The 12,500-nt window shown below is 35.9% G+C and overlaps 1 protein-coding gene across 3 annotated transcripts in view; it reads right to left on the bottom strand.

Moving 5' to 3' along the window:
• LOC137642080 (trypsin-3-like) overlaps positions 1-12,500 on the bottom strand; it is a 101,744-nt gene that overhangs the window by 24,282 nt on the left and 64,962 nt on the right. For 2 of the 3 annotated variants that reach the window (XM_068374634.1, XM_068374635.1), the window contains exon 3: positions 4,159-4,264. The exons of the other annotated variant lie outside the window; for it this stretch is intronic. In XM_068374634.1, the coding sequence (XP_068230735.1) occupies positions 4,159-4,264 (106 nt within the window). The remainder of the gene's footprint in view (positions 1-4,158; positions 4,265-12,500) is intronic. 3 annotated transcript variants of the gene reach the window in all.

Genomic DNA, 12,500 nt, shown 5'->3' on the forward strand with positions numbered 1-12,500 from the left:
AAAGGCTCTCCATTACATGTACTGGGGAAACACTGTCTGTCATAAGTACGTATACTGTATTCACTACCAATCTCTGAAGTTCGTCAATAACCCTTCTTTGTTATCTTTGCATTTTCATTGAACATTATCTTAGCTTTACTCATAAACGTTTTTAGTCCTACTCTTTTGCTTTCCCTATTCAAATCTTTCACTATCTTTCACAATTCCTCCCATGGCCTCCTTTGAACTCTATGTAAGATTCGCTAGTTCTGATTTCACTCAATCCTATTACATACCAATTTGTTTATTTTAGCTCTTCTGTTAATACAGCATGATCTTCCATAGAAAGGGTCCTGACATTTTACATTGTAAGACTCAGTTTTAAAAAATGGCCTGTTGTAATCCAGAGGTTTTTTAGCACCCTTTGCAGAGGGACGTAATTGCTTGCCACCTTGGACAGTTGTCCCGCTGCCTCTGGGGACTGGGGTCAGAGACCGGGTTGTTTTACTCATGTCTGGGGTTTGGCCCACGCTTGCCCATCCTCCGGATTGGTGATGGTGGGAGATTTCTTCCGATCGCTCTCAACAAGCTATTCTATCTATCTATCTATCTATCTATCTATCTATCTATATATATATATATATATATATATATATATATATATATATATATATACACACACACATATATATATATATATATATATATATATATATATATATATATATATATATATATTCCACTCTTTTACTCATATTGTTATCCTAGTTAATTTTCTTCTCTTTATGGCTACTACGAAAATTTTCCATTAACAACTATAGGCGATCACAACTTGAATATTAGGTGTAAATAATATAATCTATGAGGAATGTTTTCCAGCATTTTTTCTTCTGCATTTGGCATAGGAGAACCCATTCCTGATCTGTCATTCCGTAATAATCAGACGCTTATTTCGGACTGACTTCATCATAGAGCTATAACAAAAATCTCCAAATTTAAAACTCACCATTTTATTTATTTTTGCTGTTGTTATTACATCTCACAGAGCAGGGTCTCCCATCAAGCCATCCTATCTTCAAGATAGCGCTAAAATCTGCACTAAATTCTCATATCTTTCCAGGTTTTGCGTCATAACGAGATGAATGAATTTTTCAGTGTAGCTCTTGTTACCACCAGAAGTTAAAAGGGTTTATTTTCTGTTGCTGTCTAAAGACACTTGCCTTAAACACCCACCATTAAGAGAGAAAGGATTGTGGCTATAAAATTCTGGAACGTTAAACAAGACCTGTTTAATCTTCCTCTCGTCTCCATAATTAGCTTTCATTAAAATTAAACAGATTCCCTTTTGTTAGTCAGTCTCTTATCCCCTTTGTTTTCGTTACATGGTTTTAAGAGAATAAATTTGCTCCCTTATGGTATGCTAGCTCATTATCTCACCCTCAGATTCGTGTATATTGCCAGATTATTCTTCGATGATTTGTATTTAAATGGAGTCTTATGAAATAAAGGAGAATTAGATGAAAGTAATGAGACAAATAAATGCTGGCGTGAAAACACATTCCAAGGACTAGCATGGTAAGAGATAATAAACAGTTTAAATGATAAAATGGGAGCATAAAAAAAATAACAAAATCTGATTATGGAGAATACCCAAAGTTATTAATTCAAATTTCAATGAAATGAGAATAGGTAATCATAGAAATATCGCTACCCAAAACAAGTTCATATTAATTAGATCAAAAATGTGTTATGAACACTTAAATAAAATTAAGTTTATGTTACTAATCAAATTACCTGGTAATATATGTTACGAGAACAAGTAAGAAGAGGTCTCAAGTAGCGAACTACACAAGAGTTGAAAGTTTTAATAGCAAGTAAGCAGGCTACAGGTTGAAAGCCCATGGGAGAAAAGTTACCACAATGTCACCTCATTTTTAAGACTCTAATATCAAATAGAGCTTTATCTTTTAGATAGAATTTTGCGTATTCTTTTTGTTCATGCTATATACAAAAGGAGAAATAGAAGTCGAAAATATACTTAAAGTCCTCACAAAAGGGAAATGCTATATTTAACTTTTTGCTTTTTGCTATCATTTTCTCATTTAAAAGTCTTTTTATTCCAGGAACACTTTAAAGAAGCTAAAGTTACATTCTTACAATGTTGCAAAAATATGTGATGATCACTCAACTATATAAAATTTCCTAGTGTTGTCTCAGTAGTTCTATTAAGAATGTTATAACAAGCTTCTAAATGAGTAAAAGTAGGAAGGATAATCTGAAGAAAAATCATTTATGATATATGTTACAAGATTGTTAGTCTGTGCCATTTGTTATTTCAATGAAACAGCTGATAATAAGAATAAGTACTTTTGTCGATTTCATGCATGAAATATATTTCAGCATTGGCTCATTTTGTATTCCACAATTTCAACGATTATTTTTTTTTTCTTATAAGCAATCCACCCTTTGCAGAAATAGATTTTACTGTAAACTTTTACTGTTTATTGACTTACATTTAACCTCTCACATAAAGGCTATGTATTTAATAATACTTTCTAGAAATAACAGAACACAAACAAATTCAAAATACATCATGTCAATATGGAGATTTTACTTTTAACCATATTAACTTAGTACTTTGTATCGGTTCAGAGATTTTTATCTCTTATTGGTCAAAAACAATCTATATCCAACTTAGCCATTCCGATGAATGAGGCACACGTGTTTGGTTCGAAAGGAATTTGTGTGCATAATATGTGTGTCATAAAAGCTCGTGTTATACAGAATCTTCATACTTCTTCACGAAGGACTTGTTTTGAATACATCTATGATTAATATCTATTGCGATGTCATTATAACCCTCTGGCATTACAGCTGTTTTCCTTTTACAACGCTTTAGATTCTTGTTTCGTATAGATTTGTTGTTAATGATTACACTTCAGCTGAACTTGACACTCCACTTCTTATTAACCGTACGCATTATACCATTTTAGTTTGGATTCTGCAGTTTCCAAATCTATGAATATATGAAAAGATGGACATGATGATATCCATCATAGAATTTACGGCATAATTTTTCGTTTTTTTTTTTTTTTTTTTTTTTGCCAAATTTTTTTTTGTGGTTTAATGCAACTATCATTCCATTACTTTCTTATGGCTAAGACCTAGGTGTTTTACTTAGTAATCATAACATTCAGGGTATCATAGTCCTCTCTTAGTTTATCCAAAATAACTGTGTAATGCATAATCTACTGGTGGCTTAGTTACCTGGTCATGCTTTGTCAGGAACATGATCTGTCATAGGGTTTTATCAGCCTAACTCCTAGCTTACATCTTCTTTGATTTTGTTGCACTTTATGTTGCTTCATATGAAATTTTTTATATTTAAAGTGGTGTCAATCAAGAATCTATTAGGCTACGTCCATGATTGGTGAACGCCAGACTGGGGTTCGAGTCGCGCTCAAACTCGTTAGTTTCTTTGGTCGCTGCAAAATCTCAACATCCTGGTGAACTATGGATGGGGAGGTGTGTTTAGGGGAGCCTATAGGTCTATCTGCTGAGTTATCAGCAACCATTACCTAGGTCTCCCTGGTTGTTGTGGTCTGTTTGGTAACGTCTCTGCCTGGTGATCGCCAGTCGGGGGTTCGAGTCCCGCTCAAACTCGTTAATGCCATTAGTGATTGCAACCTTACCATCCTTGTGAGCTAGGGTTGGGGGCTTTGGGGGAGCCTATAGGACTATCTGCTGAGTCATCAGCAGGCACTGCCTGGCCATCCCTGGTCCTAGCTTGGGTGGAGAGAAGGCTTGGGCGTTAATCATATACTATATGGTCAGCCTCTAGGGCATTATCCTGCTTGCTATGGCAATGTCACTGTCCCTTGCCTCTGCCATTCATGAGCGACCTTTAAACCTTTAAACCTAGCTTAGGTGGATAGGAGGCTCTGTCTCTGTCCCTTGCCTCTGCTATTCATGAGTGGCCTTTAATCCTTTAAAACAATCGTCTTTGTACCACAAATGATCACCTCCAAATCCACTATTACTGTACCGATTCAGTTGCAAGTGAATCTACAACTCTTTAACCTTATTCAGTATATAGACACTATTTCCCGTATACTATTTTCTTACACTTTTAATGCAGAATAATTCATACATTCTTCTTCCAATTTCAAACATTCTTACCTTTTTTACAGCAAAGTCTTCCATTGGAGCATTTTTCATGCAATCTTTCACACTGTTTGATTTGTGACTTTCTGCAGATGCCTCCGTTACTTCGGCAGCCGTTTATCTTGAAAATGAAAAATAAGAATGAAATAAAAACTTACACACTGGAAGCAAATTAATAAAGGTTTCCGTGACTCCCATAAGAAATCTAGGTACATTTCAAATAAATATTTCCCCGAAAAATTAAAAAGAAACTGCTTTCTTCATCGCAAGACTTGTTACTCCTTAACAAATATTTTGCTATGAAATAAAAAACTCTAAACTTCCCTAAGGACTTTGACGTTATAATATACTTATTTTGAGAAGCGTGATTGCTTTTCACATATAATGAAAGGATAGGAAATAATTATTAGGAAACTTCTGCTCACTCTACAGTAAGAAGATTTAGCTCATGTATGACTTTCGTAATTACTTTTAAAGGAGATGAAATACTATTTTTCATTATAAAATGAAAAGGTAACTTGTATTAAAGAAGATAATGTTGTGTGTTATACTCAAGTTTAGAATGCTTAAAGGCTGCACATAAATGGCAGAGGCGAGGGACAGTGACAGTGTCCTGGCAAGCAGGACAATGCCCTAAAGACTTTCAAATGGTTAGCCAAGACCCCTCTCCATGCCAGCTAGGAACAGGGAGGGACATGCAATGGATGCTGATGAATCAGGAGATAGAATTTCTTTTTCAAATTTTTATAGTTTATACAGCATATGAAAAATCTATTCTAATATTGTTATTGTTCTTTAAATATTTTATTTTAATTGTTTATTACTGCTCTTGCAGTTTGTTTATTTTCTTGTTTCCTTTCCTCACTGGACTATTTTTCCATGTCGAAGCCCTTAGGCTTACAGCATCGTGCTTTCCCAACTAGGGTTATAGCTTAGCCTATAATAATAATAATAATAATAATAATAATAATAATTATAATAATAATAATAATAATAATAATAATAATAATAATAATAATAATAATGATAATAATAACTTATCCTTTGATTTCTTTGTAGATTTTGTTATAATGTGTCGTGAGAACCCAATTTTCTCCAAATTCAAAATGCTATAAGTTTAAAGACGTCATCTCTATTTAACAGTCCATAATTGTAGAGACATTTTGATTTTGCTTAACTATTTTAATATAAAATGTGAATGCTATGATGAGAGTTGTCCTACGCCAAGTCAATGTATACACCAAGGTCTTGAAAATCTAAAAGATTTTCAATAGACTTATGAATGAGTAAGTTGTGTATTTTTCTATCTTAAAAATACTATCAAAATAGAGTCTTTATTTAATGCTAGTATTTAATGAACGATGAAAATATCATTGAATATTTCAAGACTAGATATGCTATGCTAGTTCCACCCAGGACTGCTATGGAAATACATGTGAGATAATCACGCGTTGTTTGTATCCCCTTTTGCAAATACGCAACGTTGAGTGACAATTGACGCGAGTCCAGTTCTAGCTCACTTTTATTAACAATCTTGGGTTACCGTTATCCAATCGTTCCAAATTATACGCTATGTATTTGGAATGGATTCTAATGATTCATGCCAATTCGTAGTATGGATGTGTTAGGTACGCTATACATTCGGTATACATACACGATACATACGCTCTGATTCCGCTACCAACACGCAAAACTTTTAGCAGTTAAAAAAACTGGGAGCGGAAAGATCACCTAGTGCAGATGCATGAGGAACATGTGCGGAGGTTGGCCAATGGATTTCTGATACTAAGTATGTTTGGAGAATTTTATGGGCCATTCTGTCGCAATTCATCCACAAATTCTGTGGGACTCGGCCTTCAGGCTGAAGCCACCAAAGGAACTAACGAGTGTGAGTGGGACTCGAATCCGTCTGGTGATCACTAGGCAGGGACGTTACGAATAGGCCGTATATTGAGAAACGCCGTCCGATTATGTAATAATATCCACATATGAAATTTTCTTATATTATCTTAATAACAGAATAAAGACTGAAAAGTAAGTGGGAGTTATTGATATGACAAATCATTCCTAGTTGTTGCAAAGCTAAAGCCTGAACGACAGAGATGAAATTACTCAGCCTCAGGGTCTAAGGAAAACTGCATAGATTTTTTTTTTTGTTTGTTTGCTAATTGTGTTATCTTTTATGCTATACAATAAGAAGTCTTCGACGTGTTGAACTAAAAGGGTTGTGTTTAAATACCAGCATAGAGAATATGGCACCCTTTGAATAGGGCAGTTTCTTTATTTTATCAAGTGAAATATGGTTGCAAACAATGGTCCTGATGGAGTCTGTTCAGGTTACCTATTCTTAAAATATTTATGTTACGAGGTGTAAAGTTATTCTATGCAATGATTATATCTTAAGTATTCTTGAAACTTTTATCGGCTGTAAATCAACAGAGAATATCAAATTAATACTAAAAATTAAAATAAAGTCCCGAAAAGAATCATGAAGCTAAACGGAGTAAATATAGACATCAAAAATACTGTAACAATAAATGAACTTAAACAGGTATGCTACTGAAATTGTTGAGACCCAGTATTCAGTCAGCTGGTGTTATACCAAGCAAGGCTATTTAGATTGACCAGGCTCTTCCTGATGTCCCATAATATTTTAAGACGTATAAAATCTCAGTAGATCAGCATAATATTGTGAATCATCTTTTGTATTTGATTGGATCACTCATATATCAAGAAGTGTCTCTTGTCCTTTTAAATAACAATTTGTAGCAACAAAGTTGATAGTCATGTTCTATTTCGTGTGTTGAGTTACTGTATCGAGGACAAAGTGTGGCTAAACGTAGATGATTTTATGAGTGCTCATGTGGAGAAACAGAACGCTTATTATTTCTGGAAAAGAAATAGACCAGAAGGAACTTTGAATAACGATACTCAGCTAAGAGGAATCACTCAAGTAGTTTATTCCTCAACTGAAAATCAGAAAAATTTAAGCAATTGAAACCCATATTTTTGCACAACTAAGGAACATAAATACGGGCTACCATAAAATGTTAATTTTTTGGTATTGTCTTAAAGTTTCCTCATTTCACAGATGACTACTCCATTCAGTGTCACATAATAAAGACAGCCTTTTTGGTTGATGTGTTTGTCAGTGAGCATAGTAATGAAAAAAGCATATCTTCCTCATTTCTATTTCCCAGAAGATAAACTGACAAGTTAAATTAATTTAGCTCTTTATGCTGTATATGATATTTCATAATTATGACCATTCTTTGCATTTATATCATGCCAGATAGTACCAATCATGACGTTTCTCTAAATATGCAGTTGATTTTAAAAGTGTTGCCTATTCCTGCAAAAAGGCTCAAAACTGCTGAGGATTTTAGAAGCTTTATCGTGGCTCTTCTATTGTGAAATAATCTTTCAAATACAATACTTGAATAACAATGATGTTGTTAAATATAACTTGTTGATACTGTAATCTTACACTGACATGCTATTAATAAATCTTAATTTTCATGGTACTGACTAAATCACTTCACCGTGATAACTGAATGTATGAATAATACAAATACCGGAGAGAACATTGCTTTTAAGTAATATACAGTATAGTTTACAGAGTAACAGATGCTATATTTGCGCCGAGTATTATATTCGTTTTGTGAATATGATTTACGTTGTGGGAGTATGCATGTCAAGTATCCTCACAGATGTTCTGCTATGTCATACATACATACATACATATACCAAAGGCACTTCCCCCAATTTTGGGGGGTAGCCGACAACAACAAGAAACAAAACAAAAAGGGGACCTCTACTCTCTACGTTCCTCCAGCCTAACCAGGGACTCAGCCGAGTTCAGCTGGTACTGCTAGGGTGCCACAGCCCAACCTCCCACATTTCCACCACAGATGAAGCTTCATACTGCTGAGTCCCCTACTGCTGCTACCTCCGCGGTCATCTAAGGCACCGGAGGAAGCAGCAGGGCCTACCGGAACTGCGTCACAATCGCTCGCCATTCATTCCTATTTCTAGCACGCTCTCTTGCCTCTCTCACATCTATCCTCCTATCACCCAGAGCTTTCTTCACACCATCCATCCACCCAAACCTTGGCCTTCCTCTTACCAATAGGGAAACTAACCTTCTTACCAAACGTAAGTTGGAGAGCTAGTTGATATATTAAATTATTTTTGTAATTCAATATATGAAAACACCACTGTAAAAAAAGCATTATTTTCCATTTCCTTCTGAAGACGAGTAAATTAATGTCCCAGCTTGACATAGTACTCTAAGGCAAAAATGGGTAATAAGCGGAGATATATGGGGTTTTGCCAGAAGCTGAACGATAGCCTCTCTCTCTCTCTCTCTCTCTCTCTCTCTCTCTCTCTCTCTCTCTCTCTCTCTCTTTCTCTCTCTCCCCCCTTGGAAATTACAGGGAAACGTGATGCTAAAATAGCCACGGGGAAAATGGAAAAGAAAAAAAGAAAATATAATGTTGAGTCCTGACGAGTTTCGTTTTACTTCCTCAGAGGAATGATTTATTGAGAAAGCTTTTTTTTTTTTTTTTTTTTTTTTTTTTTTCTTTTTACATTAGATATGGTACAGTGAAAGTATAAACATACAGACAGATATTTGCAAAACAATACTTCGGACATAACAGACATAAACATGGACAAAAACTGCATTGTTATCTTGAGCATTTCTAAAGGCTTCTCTTATGTTGTTCAATTCTTTTTTTGAGTGATTTAGAAATAAAAATCACACTATTAATTGGTCATGTGCAGAGAATTTGGTTAAATCAAACAACTTTTGGGAAAGAAGCAACAGAAAGTCCAGTTTTATAAAAGAAAGTTATGATAACTTGAATATAGGATAGGGATGTACAAACTTGATGCATTTATATGGAAAGAGATCTGTAAGCTTCATAAGAAAAAGAAAACTTTGGTTCAAGTGTAGCTTGTATCCTACCCATACTTCTTGTTCCTTACAAGTGTAGCTTATATTCTACCCATACTTCTTGTTCTTACCAAGTGTAGCTTGTATCCTACCCATACTTTTTGTTCTTATCAAGTGTAGCTTGTATCCTACCCATACTTCTTGTTCCTACCAAGTGTAGCTTATATTCTACCCATACTTCTTGTTCTTACCAAGTGTAGAATGTATCTCACCCATACTTCTTGTTCCTACCAAGTGTAGCTTGTATCCTACCCATACTTCTTGTGCCTACCAAGTGTAGAATGTATCTCACCCATACTTCTTGTTCCTACCAAGTGTAGCTTGTATCCTACCCATACTTCTTGTGCCTACCAAGTGTAGAATGTATCTCACCCATACTTCTTGTTCCTATCAAGTGTAGCTTGTATCTTACCCATACTTCTTGTGCCTACCAAGTGTAGAATGTATCTCACCCATACTTCTTGTTCCTACCAAGTGTAGCTTGTATCCTACCCATACTTCTTGTTCCTTACAAGTGTAGCTTATATTCTACCCATACTTCTTGTTCTTACCAATTGTAGAATGTATCTCACCAATACTTCTTGCTCCTACCAAGTGTAGCTTGTATCCTACCCATACTTCTTGTGCCTACCAAGTGTAGAATGTATCTCACCCATACTTCTTGTTTCTACCAAGTGTAGCTTGTATCCTACCCATACTTCTTGTGCCTACCAAGTGTAGAATGTATCTCACCCATACTTCTTGTTCCTACCAAGTGTGGCTTGTATCCTACCCATACTTCTTGTGCATACCAAGTGTAGAATGTATCTCACTCATACTTCTTGTGCCTACCAAGTGTAGAATGTATCTCACCCATACTTCTTGTTTCTACCAAGTGTAGCTTGTATCCTACCCATACTTCTTGTGCCTACCAAGTGTAGAATGTATCTCACCCATACTTCTTGTTCCTACCAAGTGTAGCTTGTATCCTACCCATACTTCTTGTGCATACCAAGTGTAGAATGTATCTCACCCATACTTCTTGTTCCTACCAAGTGTAGCTTGTATCCTACCCATACTTCTTGTGCCTACCAAGTATAGAATGTATCTCACCCATACTTCTTGTTCCTACCAAGTGTAGCTTGTATCCTACCCATACTTCTTGTTCCTTACAAGTGTAACTTATATTCTACCCATACTTCTTGTTCTTACCAAGTGTAGAATGTATCTCACCCATACTTCTTGTTCCTATCAAGTGTAGCTTGTATCCTACCCATACTTCTTGTGCCTACCAAGTATAGAATGTATATCACCCATACTTCTTGTTCCTACCAAGTGTAGCCTGTATCATACCCATACTTCTTGTTCCTTATAAGTGTAGCTTATATTCTACCCATACTTCTTGTTCTTACCAAGTGTAGAATGTATCTCACCCATACTTCTTGTTCCTACCAAGTGTAGCTTGTATCCTACCCATACTTCTTGTGCCTACCAAGTGTAGAATGTATCTCACCCATACTTCTTGTTCCTACCAAGTGTAGCTTTTATCCTACCCATACTTCTTGTGCCTACCAAGTGTAGATTGTTTCTCACCCATACTTCTTGTTCCTACCAAGTGTAGCTTGTATCCTACCCATACTTTTTGTTCTTATTAAGTGTAGCTTGTATCCTACCCATACTTCTTGTTCCTTACAAATGTGGCTTATATTCTACCCATACTTCTTGTTCTTACCAAGTGTAGAATGTATCTCACCCATACTTCTTGTTCCTACCAAGTGTAGCTTGTATCCTACCCATACTTTTTGTTCTTATTAAGTGTAGCTTGTATCCTACCCATACTTCTTGTTCCTTACAAGTGTAGTTTATATTCTACCCATACTTCTTGTTCTTACCAAGTGTAGAATGTATCTCACCCATACTTCTTGTTCCTACCAAGTGTAGCTTGTATCCTACCCATACTTTTTGTTCTTATTAAGTGTAGCTTGTATCCTACCCATACTTCTTGTTCCTTACAAGTGTAGCTTATATTCTACCCATACTTCTTGTTTTTACCAAGTGTAGAATGTATCTCACCCATACTTCTTGTTCCTACCAAGTGTAGCTTGTATCTCACCCATACTTCTTGTGCCTACCAAGTGTAGAATGTATCTCACCCATACTTCTTGTTCCTACCAAGTGTAGCTTGTATCCTACCCATACTTCTTGTGCCTACCAAGTGTAGAATGTATCTCACCCATACTTCTTGTTCCTACCCAGTGTAGCTTGTATCTTACCCATACTTCTTGTGCCTAACAAGTGTAGAATGTATCTCACCCATACTTCTTGTTCCTACCAAGTGTAGCTTGTATCCTACGCATACTTTTTGTTCTTATTAAGTGTAGCTTGTATCCTACCCATACTTCTTGTTCCTTACAAGTGTAGCTTATATTCTACCCATACGTCTTGTTCTTACCAAGTGTAGAATGTATCTCACCCATACTTCTTGTTCCTACCAAGTGTAGCTTGTATCCTACCCATACTTCTTGTGCCTACCAAGTGTAGAATGTATCTCACCCATACTTCTTGTTCCTACCAAGTGTAGCTTGTATCCTACCCATACTTTTTGTTCTTATTAAGTGTAGCTTGTATCCTACCCATACTTCTTGTTCCTTACAAGTGTAGCTTATATTCTACCCACACTTCTTGTTTTTACCAAGTGTAGAATGTATCTCACCCATACTTCTTGTTCCTACCAAGTGTAGCTTGTATCCTACCCATAATTCTTGTGCCTACCAAGTGTAGAATGTATCTCACCCATACTTCTTGTTCCTACCAAGTGTAGCTTGTATCCTACCCATACTTCTTGTGCCTACCAAGTGTAGAATGTATCTCACCCATACTTCTTGTTCCTACCAAGTGTAGCTTGTATCTTACCCATACTTCTTGTGCCTACCAAGTGTAGAATGTATCTCACCCATACTTCTTGTTCCTACCAAGTGTAGCTTGTATCCTACCCATACTTTTTGTTCTTATTAAGTGTAGCTTGTATCCTACCCATACTTCTTGTTCCTTACAAGTGTAGCTTATATTCTACCCATACTTCTTGTTCTTACCAAGTGTAGATTGTATCTCACCCATACTTCTTGTTCCTACCAAGTGTAGCTTGTATCCTACCCATACTTTTTGTTTTTATTAAGTGTAGCTTGTATCCTACCCATACTTCTTGTTCCTTACAAGTGTAGCTTATATTCTACCCATACTTCTTGTTCTTACCAAGTGTAGAATGTATCTCACCCATACTTCTTGTTCCTACCAAGTGTAGCTTGTATCCTACCCATACTTCTTGTGCCTACCAAGTGTAGAATGTATCTCACCCATACTTCTTGTTCCTACCAAGTGTAGCTTGTATCCTACCCATACTTCTTGTGCCTACCAAGTGTAG

The sequence above is a fragment of the Palaemon carinicauda genome, chromosome 6, assembly GCF_036898095.1.
Source record: "Palaemon carinicauda isolate YSFRI2023 chromosome 6, ASM3689809v2, whole genome shotgun sequence".
NCBI classification, from domain to species: Eukaryota; Metazoa; Arthropoda; class Malacostraca; order Decapoda; family Palaemonidae; genus Palaemon; species Palaemon carinicauda.